The sequence below is a fragment of the Oncorhynchus mykiss genome, chromosome 27 (assembly GCF_057628025.1).
Source record: "Oncorhynchus mykiss isolate SJ-2025 chromosome 27, ASM5762802v1, whole genome shotgun sequence".
NCBI classification, from domain to species: Eukaryota; Metazoa; Chordata; class Actinopteri; order Salmoniformes; family Salmonidae; genus Oncorhynchus; species Oncorhynchus mykiss.
This window is the reverse complement of record NC_143048.1, coordinates 7,457,911-7,474,273: the sequence shown is the minus strand read 5'-3', so window position 1 is coordinate 7,474,273 and position 16,363 is coordinate 7,457,911. Positions and strand designations below refer to the sequence as shown.

General features: G+C 44.7%; 1 protein-coding gene and 1 pseudogene across 1 annotated transcript; both read left to right on the top strand.

Annotated features, from left to right (window-relative positions):
* The first annotated feature begins 9,536 nt into the window (after positions 1–9,536).
* On the top strand, positions 9,537–10,329 carry LOC149971210 (uncharacterized; annotated as a pseudogene).
* A 1,852-nt stretch (positions 10,330–12,181) lies between these two features.
* On the top strand, positions 12,182–13,645 carry LOC110507421 (gem-associated protein 7). Its single transcript, XM_021587407.3, has 2 exons — positions 12,182–12,318; positions 12,564–13,645. The coding sequence occupies exon 2, from the start codon at positions 12,583–12,585 to the stop codon at positions 12,967–12,969; it is 387 nt and encodes a 128-aa protein (XP_021443082.2). The 5' UTR covers positions 12,182–12,318; positions 12,564–12,582; the 3' UTR covers positions 12,970–13,645.
* Positions 13,646–16,363: the final 2,718 nt, after the last annotated feature.

The window sequence follows — 16,363 nt, the reverse complement described above, 5'->3', positions numbered from 1 at the left end:
TCTTCGCCTGTCCCCATAGGAGAACCCTCAGTGGAAAGGGTTCTACATGGAACCCAAAAACGGTTCTACCTGGAACCAAAAAGGGTTCTTCTATGGGGACAGCCGAATAACCCTTATTGGTTCTAGATAGCACCTTTGTTTTCTAAGCGTGTATAGGAAAGCAGTCGACATACACACCTCAGATGCTGTCGAAGAAAGACTAAGTCTAATTACTCTACTTGCAAGGTGTGTGTCAAAGCATCTATTAGGAAAACAGTATAACAGAGACTCAATTTGGATGAATGATCTCCAAATGATCTGATAAAAGGAGGAACTTCAGCATAGCTTGGGAATGACTATCCAGAAGAAGGCGGTGGGGTTGACTTGCTGACAGAAAGAAACTTAACACAGCATTTGCACTTCTTCTCGACATCCCCTTCGGGATGCACTTTTTCAGGGATGATTGGAATGGTGTGGTTTCTGAGATTAAGTTTCAAAATCGTATAAAAGTGACCTGACATGTTTAAGCAATAAGGTTCGAGGAAGTGTGGTATATGGCCAATATACCACAGCTAAGGGCTGTTCTTACACACAACTCAAAGCAGAGTGCCTGGACACAGCCCTTAGCCGTGGTATATTGGCCATATATCACAAACCACCAAGGTGCCTTATTGCTATTATAAACTGGTTACCAATGTAATTAGAGCAGTAAAAATAAATGTTTTGTTATACCTGTGATACACGGTCTGATATACCACGCCTGTCAGGTTTTGGGATGATGACCCCATCCACTGCAGAGGGCAAAGCCCTCCTGTAACGCTCCGGGTGTCGTGGGTGTGGAGTCAGACGCAGGAAACAGAGAGTTCACAACTGTGCTATTTAATGCCCTCACGAAACACTGGGTGCTCAAAAACAAATGCCCCAAACACGGGGGACAAAAACAGTCCAGCAGAATACACGACCAGGAACAAACACGGGGGCGAAAACAGTCCAGCAGAATACACGACCAGGAACAAACACGGGGGACGAAAACAGTACAGCAGAATACACGACCAGGAACAAACACGGGGGCGAAAACAGTCCAGCAGAATACACGACCAGGAACAAACACGGGGGACGAAAACAGTACAGCAGAATACACGACCAGGAACAAACACGGGGGACAAAAACAGTCCAGCAGAATACACTACCAGGAACAAACACGGGGGACGAAAACAGTCCAGCAGAATACACGACCAGGAACAAACACGGGGGACAAAAACAGTCCAGCAGAATACACGACCAGGAACAAACACGGGGGACGAAAACAGTACAGCAGCATACACGACCAGGAACAAACACAGGGGACGAAAACAGTACAGCAGAATACATGACCAGGAACAAACACGGGGGACGAAAACAGTCCAGCAGAATACACGACCAGGAACAAACACGGGGGACGAAAACAGTACAGCAGAATACACGACCAGGAACAAACACGGGGGACGAAAACAGTCCAGCAGAATACACTACCAGGAACAAACACGGGGGACGAAAACAGTACAGCAGAATACACGACCAGGAACAAACACGGGGGACGAAAACAGTCCAGCAGAATACACGACCAGGAACAAACACGGGGGACGAAAACAGTACAGCAGAATACACGACCAGGAACAAACACGGGGGACGAAAACAGTACAGCAGAATACACGACCAGGAACAAACACGGGGGACGAAAACAGTCCAGCAGAATACACGACCAGGAACAAACACGGGGGACGAAAACAGTACAGCAGAATACACGACCAGGAACAAACACGGGGGACGAAAACAGTACAGCAGAATACACGACCAGGAACAAACACGGGGGACGAAAACAGTCCAGCAGAATACACGACCAGGAACAAACACGGGGGACGAAAACAGTCCAGCAGAATACACGACCAGGAACAAACACGGGGGACGAAAACAGTCCAGCAGAATACACGACCAGGAACAAACACGGGGGACGAAAACAGTCCAGCAGAATACCTGACCAGGAACAAACACGGGGGACGAAAACAGGAACAAACACATTTGTCTACTACCTACACGAAGGTTACAATAATTTATCCCGCACAAAGAAACAGGCTGTCTAATAAAGCCCAACTAATTACTAACATACAGGTGCTAACAATAAACATACAAAGAGTGGGAGGAAAAGGAAATCAGTGGCAGCTAATAGGCCGGCGACGACGACCGCCGAGCGCCACCCGAACGGGAAGGGGAGCCACGCTCGGTCGAACTCGTGACACCTCCTGGTAATCTACAGCCTGCTGGGCTGCTCTGCCATCCTCTTCTTCAACCTCTTCCTGGAGAGGGTCATCACCATGTTGGGCTTCCTCGTGCGATGGTGCCACCGGAGGAGAACACACAACAGCAGGCTATGGGGCAACAGCAACCAACCCGAGGGTGGAGGAGAGGAAAGAGACATGGAGGGTGGAGGCCCTCTGTGTATTCTGTCACTCTCACACTTGTTGATGTTACCCTGGTGTGTGGCGTGTGGTGCTTCCACACTTTACTCTGCCATGGAGGGCTGGAGCTACATCGTGTCCCTATAATTCTGCTTCGTGGCCTTCAGTAGGATGGGCTTCAGGGACCTGGTGAGCAGCCAGGAAGAATCCTACCGAGGAGCCCCCAGGGAAGACCAACAATAGCATATAGCAAACAATTTATACAAAGGAAAGTTATAGACTCGTTCATATTCGATTAGTTCTGCAATGGATAAACACAATTTGGCGCAAATCAGCCAATTACAAAACCGGGTATTTCTCTTACTGTTTCTCTGGGCCAATAAGGATCTGCGTTTCATTGACCACGTTGAAGCTCATCTCATTACACCACCGTGTGTGAATTACAGGGGAGCCAGTGTGGGCTCAGCTCCCCTGAATAAGACAGAAGCAGTGGCAATTTTAGCATGTACATTTTGGTGTGGCAAACTATTTTTTTTAGGGGTGGTGGGGATGCATTCCAGCAAAGCCACTACACAACACAACACTAAACAATACATGAATTGCATTATAACTGTGACAAACGGTGCCCACAAACTGTTAATGGCTACATAAAGCTGTCCCAGCAGCAGAGCTTTCCTTCAGCACCATGGAGTGAATCCTTACCACTGCTACACCTGGCTATCAGCAGGGCCTTGTCTGGCAGCGAAACAGTTCATTCAGCCTCATCTACTGCCTTTTTTAAAAACATAGCTTATATGGCTGACTTGCATAAACAGGTTTCTACTGACAATTGAGATGTACAAACTATGACATAAAGGAACGACGAGCGGATAAAATATAGTCCATAATTTCGATGGAGACTTAAATGAGCGAGCTAGGACGGACGTAGTCAATATAACTATTGGTTCAGCACTTTTGAAATGAACAGCGACAGAATTCAGAACATCTGCCATTCTTACAGTATTCTTTGTGTACATCAATTCAGAATTGTAGGATACATAAAGGGCGCACACAAGCAGACAATGAAAGCTCTTACAATATTCAATGTTTACTTTTCTCTAAAACAGGCTATAAGCTACATGTGCACCATCAACTCAGAACAGTAGGGGAAGTTAGGAGGTAGGAAAGGGGCCAAATTATTCGGGTGAGGCACATGGGCTACTAACAGCTTACTACACAACATACAGTACACTTAGTGTTACTTGGCTAAAGTATGCATATCTCTCTGGCATATTACATCATTTATGCAACAGCATACAATATATTTTTGGACTCACCTAGTTGTGCTGTGCTCACTTGAACAGGAAGGTGGCGCCGCGGTCCTTCTTGTGGGCGCTAGAACAAGGCCCGAATCCCGATTTGGAATTCCGAGTTGGATGACCGTTCAAAATAATTTTCCGTATTTTCCCCGTCGGAGCTAGTTTTATCAAAGTTCCCAGTTTGGAACTCACTGAAGTCTGAGATTTTCCAGATCCGAGTTTCCAGTTGTTTTGAACACGGTATAAATCATGCTGGATTGACAGCATGGCCAATGTATTCAAACTTTTCTGTCCCATGGTGTTACCCCCTTTTTCGTAATATCCAATTTGTAGTTACGATCTTGTCCCATCACTGCCACCCCGCTACGGACTCGGCGAAGGTCGAGAGCCAAGCCGCACTGCTTCTTGACACACTGCTTGTTCAATTTGTGATTTATAACTTGTTGTTTAATGTTTATGGCCAATGGCTGATGAGCACCAATAAGTTTTATTTAGTAACGATAAGTATTGAAAAGGATTTTCCATTAGATTGCCAACTTGATGCACGATGATGACTGCTTGTCAAGCTTGCAAGCTAAGATTTTGAAAGGATGATGTTGACATGATCCGTCCAATAAAAGCTACGGTAGATATAATGTGATTTGACGTCGTTTTATCTGTGGCCAATGACCTTGAGCCTTCTTGGATGAGCACTTCTAATGTAACTCTATGGCAGCACCCAAGGGGCTTGAACTTTCTAGCTCTCCGCGTAGATGTTGCGGTGATGTAGTGGCCCGATTGAGTGACAGAACACTGAGCCAATCACGGCGCAACTAAAGAACATTACCAACCCCTACGCTCTGTATTTTCTGCTGGCTGCCCCACCACCACAGAAAGAGCTGAGCTAAGCTGAAACACCTGCATTTTGGAGCTGCCTTACTCAAGACAGCAAAAAAGAGACCATGTTAGGTTTACATTGTTTGCAAACTGATATGTGACACGTATTAATGCCAAAATAACACACAAAACAGGCAAAAAAAAGTATTTATACTTAAACATGTGGGGCTCAAAACAGCCTGAATGACGTGTCGCCACTGCATGTCTATATAATTTCCCCTATATTCATTGTAGTGACTAATATTTCTGTATTAGGCCTATCCTATAGCCTGTGTTTTGGTCTGAGTCACTCAAAGAACCTGTCCTGAAAATTGAGGAGTTAAAAAATATATATATAATGTATACTTTTTTGGCTTTTGCTCAGTCTGATAGGGTGGGCCTGGCAGGGCCTGGCTCCCCAGTGGGTGGGAGGACACTATCTGATGTGAATGTCTGCCATTTTCAGTTCAACCTATAGTAGAATAGGCTTGCCTATATCAACACAATTTTTGGATATGAAAGCCTAACATTGGTTTAAATAGCAATTTAAACCAATGTTAGGCTATCATGTCCAAAAATGGTTGAAACTGGAGCAGCAGCACAGTCAGGTGGACTGGGGACAGCAAGGAGTCATCATGTCAGGTATTCCTGGGGCATGGTCCTAGGGCTCAGGTCCTCTGAGAGAGAGAAAGAAAGAGAGAATTAGAGAGAGCATATGTGGGATGGCCAGTCCTCTTCTGGCTGTGCCGGGTGGAGATTATAACAGAACATGGCCAAGATGTTCAAATGTTCCGCCCTTGCTGTCTCTGCCTGGCCGGTTCCCCTCTTTTCACTGGGATTCTCTGCCTCTAACCCTATTACAGGGGCTGAGTCACTGGCTTACTGGGGCTCTCTCATGCCGTCCCTGGAGGGGGTGCGTCACCTGAGTGGGTTGAGTCATGACCACATCAGTGACTCAACCCACTCAGGTGACGCACCCCCTCCAGGGACGGCATGAGAGAGCCCCAGTAAGCCAGTGACTCAGCCCCTGTAATAGGGTTAGAGGCTGAGAATCCCAGAGGAAAGAATGGAACCGGCCAGGCAGAGACAGCAAGGGCGGTTCGTTGCTCCAGAGCCTTTCCGTTCACCCTCCCACTCCTGGGCCAGACTACACTCAATCATATGACCCACTGAAGAGATGAGTCTTCAGTAGAGACTTAAAGGTTGAGACCGAGTTTGCGTCTCTGACATGGGTAGGCAGACCGTTCCATAAAAATTGAGCTCTATAGGAGAAAGCCCTGCCTCCAGCTGTTTGCTTAGAAATTCTAGGGACAATTAGGAGGCCTGCGTCTTGTGACCGTAGCGTACGTGTAGGTATGTACGGCAGGACCAAATCAGAGAGATAGGTAGGAGCAAGCCCATGTAATGCTTTGTAGGTTAGCAGTAAAACCTTGAAATCAGCCCTTGCTTTGACAGGAAGCCAGTGTAGAGAGGCTAGCACTGGAGTAATATGATCAAATTTTTTGGTTCTAGTCAGGATTCTAGCAGCCGTATTTAGCACTAACTGAAGTTTATTTAGTGCTTTATCCGGGTAGCCGGAAAGTAGAGCATTGCAGTAGTCTAACCTAGAAGTGACAAAAGCATGGATTAATTTTTCTGCATTATTTTTGGACAGAAAGTTTCTGATTTTTGCAATGTTACGTAGATGGAAAAAAGCTGTCCTTGAAATGGTCTTGATATGTTCTTCAAAAGAGAGATCAGGGTCCAGAGTAACGCCGAGGTCCTTCACAGTTTTATTTGAGACGACTGTACAACCATTAAGATTAATTGTCAGATTCAACAGAAGATCTCTTTGTTTCTTGGGACCTAGAACAAGCATCTCTGTTTTGTCCGAGTTTAAAAGTAGAAAGTTTGCAGCCATCCACTTCCTTATGTCTGAAACACATTCTTCTAGCAAGGGCAATTTTGGGGCTTCACCATGTTTCATTGAAATGTACAGCTGTGTGTCATCCGCATAGCAGTGAAAGTTAACATTATGTTTTCGAATAACATCCCCAAGAGGTAAAATATATAGTGAAAACAATAGTGGTCCTAAAACGGAACCTTGAGGAACACCGAAATGTACAGTTGATTTGTCAGAGGACAAACCATTCACAGAGACAAACTGATATATTTCCGACAGATAAGATCTAAACCAGTCCAGAACTTGTCCATGTAGACCAATTTGGGTTTCCAATCTCTCCAAAAGAATGTGGTGATCGATGGTATCAAAAGCAGCACTAAGGTCTAGGAGCACGAGGACAGATGCAGAGCCTCGGTCTGATGCCATTAAAATGTCATTTACCACCTTCACAAGTGCCGTCTCAGTGCTATGATGGGGTCTAAAACCAGACTGAAGCATTTCGTATACATTGTTTGTCTTCAGGAAGGCAGTGAGTTGTTGCGCAACAGCCTTTTCTAAAATTTTTGAGAGGAATGGAAGATTCGATATAGGCCGATAGTTTTTTATATTTTCTGGGTCAAGGTTTGGCTTTTTCAAGAGAGGCTTTATTACTGCCACTTTTAGTGAGTTTGGTACACATCCGGTGGATAGAGAGCCGTTTATTATGTTCAACATAGGAGGGCCAAGCACAGGAAGCAGCTCTTTCAGTAGTTTAGTTGGAATAGGGTCCAGTATGCAGCTTGAAGGTTTAGAGGCCATGATTATTTTCATCATTGTGTCAAGAGATATAGTACTAAAACACTTGAGCGTCTCTCTTGATCCTAGGTCCTGGCAGAGTTGTGCAGACTCAGGACAACTGAGCTTTGAAGGAATATGCAGATTTAAGGAGGAGTCCGAAATTTGCTTTCTAATAATCATAATCTTTTCCTCAAAGAAGTTCATGAATTTATCACTGCTAAAGTGAAAGTCATCCTCTCTTGGGGAATGCTGCTTTTTAGTTAGCTTTGCGACAGTATCAAAAAATAATTTCGGATTGTTCTTATTTTCCTCAATTAAGTTAGAAAAATAGGATGATCGAGCAGCAGTAAGGGCTCTTTGGTACTGCACAGTACTGTCTTTCCAAGCTAGTCGAAAGACTTCCAGTTTGGTGTGGCGCCATTTAGGCTAGGCCAGTCAGACAATAGCATGCATTATTTAGTGTCTTCTACTGTATAGACTTCAGTGGATTCCTGGGGTAGCTGTGCCCTCTACTGGACACTTGGTGAACCTAACCAGACCCGTCAATTTACATGTTGTTACGCCTGTGACAAGGCAGGCTAAATAATGATTCTAAAAACGCTGCAAGACGTTGTAGGCGTAAGATACATGTAGGACAGTCTAAACGTCCATGCAGCCTCATATGCTGAGATATTATTAGGAATACATGTTTCTCCACATACACTGCTCAACAAAATCACACAAAACTTATCAATGGAAATCAAATGTATCAACCCATGGAGGTCTGGATTTGGAGTCACACTCCAAATTAAAGTGGAAAACCACACTACAGGCTGATCCAACTTTGATGTAATGTCCTTAAAACAAGTCAAAATGAGGCTCAGTAGTGTGTGTGGCCTCCACGTGCCTGTATGACCTCCCTACAACGCCTGGGCATGCTCCTGATGAGGTGGCGGATGGTCTCCTGAGGGATCTCCTCCCAGACCTGGACTAAAGCATCCGCCAACTCCTGGACAGTCTGTGGTGGATGGAGCGAGACATGATGTCCCAGATGTGCTCAATTGGATTCAGGTCTGGGGAACAGACGGGCCAGTCCATAGCATCAATGCCTTCCTCTTGCAGGAACTGCTGACACACTTCAGCCACATGAGGTCTAGCATTGTCTTGCATTAGGAGGAACCCAGGGCCAACCGCACCAGCATATGGTCTCACAAGGGGTCTGAGGATCTCATCTCGGTACCTAATGGCAGTCAGGCTACCTCTGGCGAGCACATGGAGGGCTGTGCGGCCCCCCAAAGAAATGCCACCCCACACCATGACTGACCCACCGCCAAACCGGTGATGCTGGAGGATGTTGCAGGCAGCAGAACGTTCTCCACGGCGTCTCCAGACTGTCACATCTGTCACATGTGCTCAGTGTGAACCTGCTTTCATCTGTGAAGAGCACAGGGCGCCAGTGGCGAATTTGCCAATCTTGGTGTTCTCTGGCAAATGCCAAACGTCCTGCACGGTGTTGGGCTGTAAGCACAACCCCCACCTGTGGACGTCGGGCACTCATACCACCCTCATGGAGTCTGTTTCTGACCGTTTGAGCAGACACATGCACATTTGTGGCCTGCTGGAGGTCATTTTGCAGGGCTCTGGCAGTGCTCCTCCTGCTCCTTCTTGCACAAAGGCGAAGGTAGCGGTCCTGCTGCTGGGTTGTTGCCCTCCTACGGCCTCCTCCACGTCTCCTGATGTACTGGCCTGTCTCCTGGTAGCGCCTCCATGCTCTGGACACTATGCTGACAGACACAGCAAACCTTCTTGCCACAGCTCGCATTGATGTGCCATCCTGGATGAGCTGCACTACCTGAGCCACTTGTGTGGGTTGTAGACTCCGTCTCATGCTACCACTAGAGTGAAAGCACCGCCAGCATTCAAAAGAGACCAAAACATCAGCCAGGAAGCATAGGAACTGAGAAGTGGTCTGTGGTCCCCACCTGCAGAACCACTCCTTTATTGGGGGTGTCTTGCTAATTGCCTATAATTTCCACCTGTTGTCTATTCCATTTGCACAACAGCATGTGAAATTAATTGTCAATCAGTGTTTCTTCCTAAGTGGACAGTTTGATTTCACAGAAGTGTGATTGACTTGGAGTTACATTATGTTGTTTAAGTGTTCCCTTTATTTTTTTGAGCAGTGTATATCGATGCAGAGAGGAGTCAGTGAGATGGAGAAAGAGATGACTGAATATGAAGAGATTGAGAAAGGCAACAAGGTGAAGGAGGAACAAAAGAATGACAAAAGCTAAACGCGTAGTGTCAGACAGAAAGAAGATGGAGCTCAAGATGGCAAAGCTGAAGGTGCAGAACATACTGAACTTGGCCGAGATAGGAGAGGTAACAGTGGAGAGTACTAAGCTGTTAGCTGAGAATTAAAGGAAGAGAGAGATGTTGAAGAAACAGAGAGAAAGCTTAGAGGCAGAGAAATAAAATCTAGAAGTCAAGATGAGAAAGGTGACAGTGGAGAACAAGAGATTGTGAGCTGGGAATGAAAGGGTGGAGAAGGACAGGCTGTGAGAGAGGAATGGATGGAATCTCATAAGAGATGGTTTGAAGACAGATTTGGCCAAAGCAGACCTGGAGAGGAATCAGACCTTAGTAGGCTGGAAGGAGGACAGGGGGAGATGGGCCAAGGCCAAGGCTGGCCTACAAAGAATCTGGGATCAACAGGGGGAAAGATGGATGAAGGAGAATGAGGAGATTAAGAGAAGGAGCACACAGGCAGCAGAGGAGTGGATGATTGAACTGAGAGAAAAGGAGAGAGCGATAGAGGCCCTGGAAAGAGAAAAGATGAGGATTCTTTGCCTGCATGGACAAGAGAAGAAGGGATGGGAGATGGAAAAGGGAGAGATGGAAAAGGAAGAGTAGCGGGAGAGAAAGAGTAGAGAAACAGAGAAAATGCAAATGGAAGAAAGACAGATGGGCAATAGAGAAGAGAGATATGGTGGAGAGGGTGAACAAAGCATTCAGGTACAGCACTCCATTTCACCAGTCACAGTTCAGGGAGTTCATAAATCACCTCCTAAGGGTTATACTAGCCCGATTCATCAGATTAAGTAGACTGCATGCTAGAGAATGACTAATAATAATGTCCAAGATCACTGTCTAACATATGAAACAAACAGTTCCCAGAGAGTCGGGGCAAAGAAGGAGAAAAGGGAGAGTCAAGAAAGAGAAAAATTGGAGAAGAACAAAGTGAAAGAGCTGCTCAGAGCTACAAAAGCAGAGAGTAAGGAAGAAGTGAAGAAGAAAAAGGAGAGGGTGAAGGCCCACCTGGACGAGGTGGCAAGGAACTATAACGAAAAGAAACAGGGGGAGAAAGAAAGAGAAAATCTGTTGAAAAAGGCACATGGCAAAGAAAATCGAATCGAATCAAATGTATTTATATAGCCCTTCAGCTGATATCTCAAAGTGTTGTACAGAAACCCAGCCTAAAACCCCAAACAGCAAGCAATGCAGGTGTAGAAGCACGGTGGCTAGGAAAAACTCCCTAGAAAGGCCAAAACCTAGGAAGAAACCTAGAGAGGAACCAGGATATGTGGGGTTGCCAGTACTCTTCTGGCTGTGCCGGGTGGAGATTATAACAGAACATGGCCAAGATGTTCAAATGTTCATAAATGACCAGCATGGTCGAATAATAAGGCAGAACAGTTGAAACTGGAGCAGCAGCACGGTCAGGTGGACTGGGGACAGCAAGGAGTCATCATGTCAGGTAGTCCTGGGGCATGGTCCTAGGGCTCAGGTCAGTTGAAACTGGAGCAGCAGCACGGCCAGGTGGACTGGGGACAGCAATGAGTCATCATGTCAGGTAGTCCTGGTGCATGGTCCTAGGGCTCAGGTCCTCCGAGAGAGAGAAAGAAAGAGAGAAGGAGAGAATTAGAGAACGCACACTTAGATTCACATAGGACACAGAATAGGACAGGAGAAGTACTCCAGATATAACAAACTGACCCTAGCCCCCCCGACACATAAACTACTGCAGCATAAATACTGGAGGCTGAGACATGGCGTACATCCCAGACCTCAAACTGAAGAAGTCAGAGCAAATACTGTCAGCTGTCAATGGTCAAAAGTTCATTTCTATCGTCTTTCATTTAGTGGAATGCTAGTGGGAAACTAAGATGTGTATTAAATGTGTATGTGGTTACTGAATAATGCAATGTAAGTTAACATTGCTGACATAGTGAATATATTTGAAATAATGGATCTAACTTCTTGAGTGTTGAAAAATGGTTCCCACTACATGGCCAAGCTTTAAAGTCAAAATTGGTTGCATTGTAAAAACAAATGAAGAAAAAAAACAACATTAGATAAAAATAAAATACATCTGGAAAACAATGTTAAAAGATGTAACAACATGCACATTGAAAAATCTTGTTATTGAGCAGTATAGCAGTATATCTGACCCTAAGGTTTGACATAGGAATGTAGGAATATGTGGTTTGTTTGGCACTGTGTGTGTGTAAACAGTAAGCACAGTAAGCACATCCGCCTCTTCTTACCAGCCACCCTGTAGTAGAGGGTCAGAACCTAAGAATCATCTTAAGTGTATGGGTGAGGGCATTCACAGCCGACTGTTCAGACGGGTGAGGCCAAAAAAAAACACACAACATTTTTTATTTGAAAGTGCAATTCTTTACATTCAAATGTATCAGCATTTTTATTGTCCCCTGAAATTCACATTGTTTCAATTTGATTCATGATTTCTCAGTGGAGCACGCTCATTGATCAATCAATCAAGTAGGAATACATATTTTATACAAACACTACAGTAAACAGGATAGCTAAATGCTTCACATGGCCCCAGCAGCCTAACTACAGTCACAGCCTGCCTAACACCTTGGTGTACGGTGCACATCAACATTTTGAGTGCTCCCTTATTTATTCGCTAGGAGGCATCAGTGTCAAAGATTGCGTCGAGGGGTCCCCCTGCGGAACCAAAAAATACCCTACATTTTCCGGTCACATTTGTCAGAGGGACAACAAAATGTACGCGTACCAACTCAAACGGCACTCATAAAACGTACTCCTTTGCCAACTTCAAATATAATCTTCGTACTCTGAGTCGGTAAGTATTTAAATACGAGTGACTTCCCTTTGCAAGCTATGAACATAAACTAGCTAATGCTAGCTCTACAGCATTGTACTCATACTCTTATAAGACAGCATGCTGGCTAGTTAGCGAATGGGACAACGCAGAGCAACCACAGCTAGCTACAGTAGCTAACTTGTGTCGTTATGAATCTAGTTGCAATTTCTTCAAACTTTTTGTGCACATCATGCCAACATCCCTGTCCTACTTTGTGATTGCAGAGAGTGACAAAAAGTCGAAATGAGACCACACGTATCTGTGCTTCGCCTCCCGAGAGGACCTGATCCGAATGGCCGCGGATTCGACCCGAACTCACCCCGTTTCATCGCGCTGTGTCCAACTACTATTTCAGCTTCGACTGAAACAGGGACCGACTCAGTCCAAATGAGAGAAGAGCAGCGTGCACGGTCGGTTTTGAGAGAAAGCTTCCTGAGAACGCTCATAGCCATGACCAACAAGCAGGTGCAATTCCACATGTACGAGAGAGTCAAGGTTGAGGCCAAGTTTGGAGCTTCGGACATTGACGTGCTCAACTTCCAAGTTTCAGAACTGCATACCCCCATTGGGGTGCAAAAAGAAGCTCTGCTCAGATGTCAGGATGTCATTTCATATTCCTTTGATCTCTGAACAGTGCTGTTCACCAATTTGTGATGTTCAGTGCTGTTCACTTAATTGTGATGTTTTTGAACAGATGTCCAAGAAATCCGATTTGAACTGTTATTTTTAATATGATTTCGTTTCACATACAGGGTGTTTTGGGAGAGTGATAACTGTTCCATTGCTACACAGGGTGTTCTGTCTGGCTGAATATGTAGCAAGCTGTTTCCATGTATTATTCTGTTACTTTGAGTATGAGGGAGACTTGCCATTGCCATATGTTTTTTATGTGGCCAGCCAGGTATTGAGAACTCTGATATACAGTCTATGATTAGATTTTTTCATCGTTTCCTATTCATTGTACCTCCACTGGAGGGAGATGTCTGTTGCAAAGACAGTGCTGACATGTCAGGGGGCTCTTATACCACCAGGTTATCTGACACTCAGCAGTTCTCGGCTGTCCAGTCCATTTCATTAGGAAGAGACGAGGACGCATGTCCGCAGGTGGAATTTGGATTGAATTGTCTGGCAACCTGAAAATCTTGGCATTGTTCCTTGAGTATAGGACAATGTGGTTCTTGTCTTGTTCCTTCTGATAAGATCTGTTGCTGAGATATGTTTGTTTACCACTGAAGCCTATTACATTGTCAACGGGCATGTGCACTTTGTTTTTTTTTCTACTTTGAATAAACATTTTTGTCACTTGCGTTGAATTTGACAATGTGTTGATTAAGTAGGCCATATGTTGTAGATGAAGGTGTTGGTGATGTCGACGTTATCGTATTCCTTTCACTGAATGAAATATTAACTTTCAGTGGTCACTGGTTGTCCTATAGTTTCAAATGAATATTTTTATTTTGATAGGACCCTGACACGTTGGCCTACGTTCCAGTATTGTGCCAGTCAGCCCAGATGCTATTGCAACCTCTGGTTTTCTGAGTTAATATGGATGAGAAGAAAGTAGACTTAGCCTAATTGATCTCGACTGCCCAGTCTTTAAGACACTTTTTTAACGCACTATAAATGACTGTTTAAGGTCAAAGCTCTTTGCATATGTTGTGTGTGGATCAATGTGACATCTTTAGTTTACACATTTGTCAGTTGAAACTCCTTATGAGTGATCAATAGTGTAGAGTTCGTCATCCTCACAAATTGCCCTTATGAAGAGGCATCAGTAATATTTAATCTTCCTAAAAGGTGTGTTTTGTGTGCGTCTCCAATAAATACTTTTATTGGAATGGAATTAGGCGGTCGCTGTGCCTGAATGATACTGACCGCTTTGTGGAGACAATCATCAATGAGAGGGTGAGTCACAGCCATTCCCCCCCCCCCCCCCCCCCCCGGAAGTATGAGTAAAACCCTGTGACGTCATAGGGCCCTTGTTATTGAATCAGAAAGCCCTCAAGGACGACCAATGTTAATTTCATGTTCCCAGGCAGTGGCAGCAGTGCTCAACTCCCTCCCAGCCCGCACTCTCGATGTGCCGTCCAAGCTCTGAAAAACAGAAGTGGTCTGAACGTTAATCTCGTTGCAGTAGTGTATCCGCAACTAAGTGATGATACAGCTAGTTGCTGTGTGTACAGTTCGTTTACTGTCTCCTTTGAGTGAGAAGAGTGTGATTGGTCACTTTATGATAATCCTATTTTTGTGCTGTGGACTGAGTCTTGTGGTCTGCCTCATTTGTTGCATAGTGGGCACACTGTTTCTCAATGTTATCTACCATTGAGTTTCTCTTTCCTGGATTCTGCTTCTCCCAGTGGAAAAACATCCCTGTGCGCCAGTGTTACAAGAGGAGAGGGGCTGTCACGATGGTACAAGGAATCTGCCCTGTCTAACGCCATCCAACAGGAAGCACATTCCGCTCCTTCCTGTTTGTGGCCCTCTTACTTCCTGTCAAGTGTCTGTGATAACTTACAAAAATACATGGTCACACCCTGCCCCTGCCTATAAAATCCTCCATTAAAACTGTTGGGCAGTTACTTCTAGGGAATGTAGGTGTTTTCCTTCTATGACTGCCTCATAAGGGGTTCACGGATTCAGTTTTTGGTTTAGGAGAGCTGGGGTTGAGAAATTACAATTATTACTCATTACTGGTTAACATAAGGCATGAGGTTGAGGACTCTGTGCATAGAGATACAGTACCAGTCAAAAGTTTGGACACACCTACTCATTCAAAGATTTTTCTTTATTTTTTACTATTTTCTACATTGTAGAATAATAGTGAAGACATCAATGACATAATACATATGGAATCATGTAGTAACCAAAAAAGTGTTCAACAAATGAAAATATATTTTATATTCTTCAAATCGTCACCTTTTGCCTTTGACAGCTTTGCACACTCTTGGCATTCTCTCAACCAGCTTCATGAGGTAGTCACCTGGAATGCATTTCAATTAACAGGTGTGCCTTCTTAAAAGTTCATTTGTGGAATTTCTTTCCTTCTAAATGCGTTTGAGCTAGTCAGTTGTGTTGTGACAAGGTAGGGGGTGGGGGTATACAGAAGATAGCCCTATTTGGTAAAAGAACAAGTGCATATTATGGCAAGAACAGCTCAAATAAGCAAAGAGAAATTACAGTCCACCATTACTTTATGACATGAAGGCCAGTTAATACGGAACATTTCAAGAAATTTGAAAATTTCTTCAAGTGCAGTCGCAAAAACTATCAAGCGCTATGATGAAACTGGCTCTCATGACCGCCACAGGAATTGAAGACCCAGAGTTTCCTCTGCTGCAGAGGATAAGTTCATTAGAGTTACTAGTCTCAGAAATTGCAGCCCAAATAAAGGCTTCACAGAGTTCAAGTAACAGACACATCTCAACATCAACCGTTCAGAGGAGACCTCGTGAATCAGGCCTTCATGGTCGAATTGCTGCAAAGAAACCATTACTAAAGGACACCAATAAGAAGAAGACTTGCTTGGGCCAAGAAACACAAGCAATGGACATTAGACTGGTGGAAGTCTGATGGGTCAAAATTTGAGATTTTTGTTTCAACAGCGACATGGCTTATCTCTGAACGGATTATCTCTGCATGTGTATTTCCCACTGTAAAGCATGGTGGAGGAGGTGTTATGGTGTGGGGGTGCTTTGCTGGTGACACTGTCAGTGATTTAGAATTCAAGGCACTCTTAACCAGCATGGCTACTACAGCATTCTGCAGCAATATGCCATCCCATCTGGTTTAGGCTTAGTGGGACTATCATTTGTTTTTCAACAGGACAATGACCCAACACACCTCCAGGCTCTGTACGGGCTATTTAACCAAAATGAGAGTGATGGAGTGCTGCATCAGATGACCTGGCCTCCACAATCCCCTGAACTCAACCAAATTGAGAAGGTTTGGGATGAGTTGGACCACAGAGTGAAGGAAAAGCAGCCAACAAGTGCTCAGCATATATGGGATCTCATTGAAGACTGTT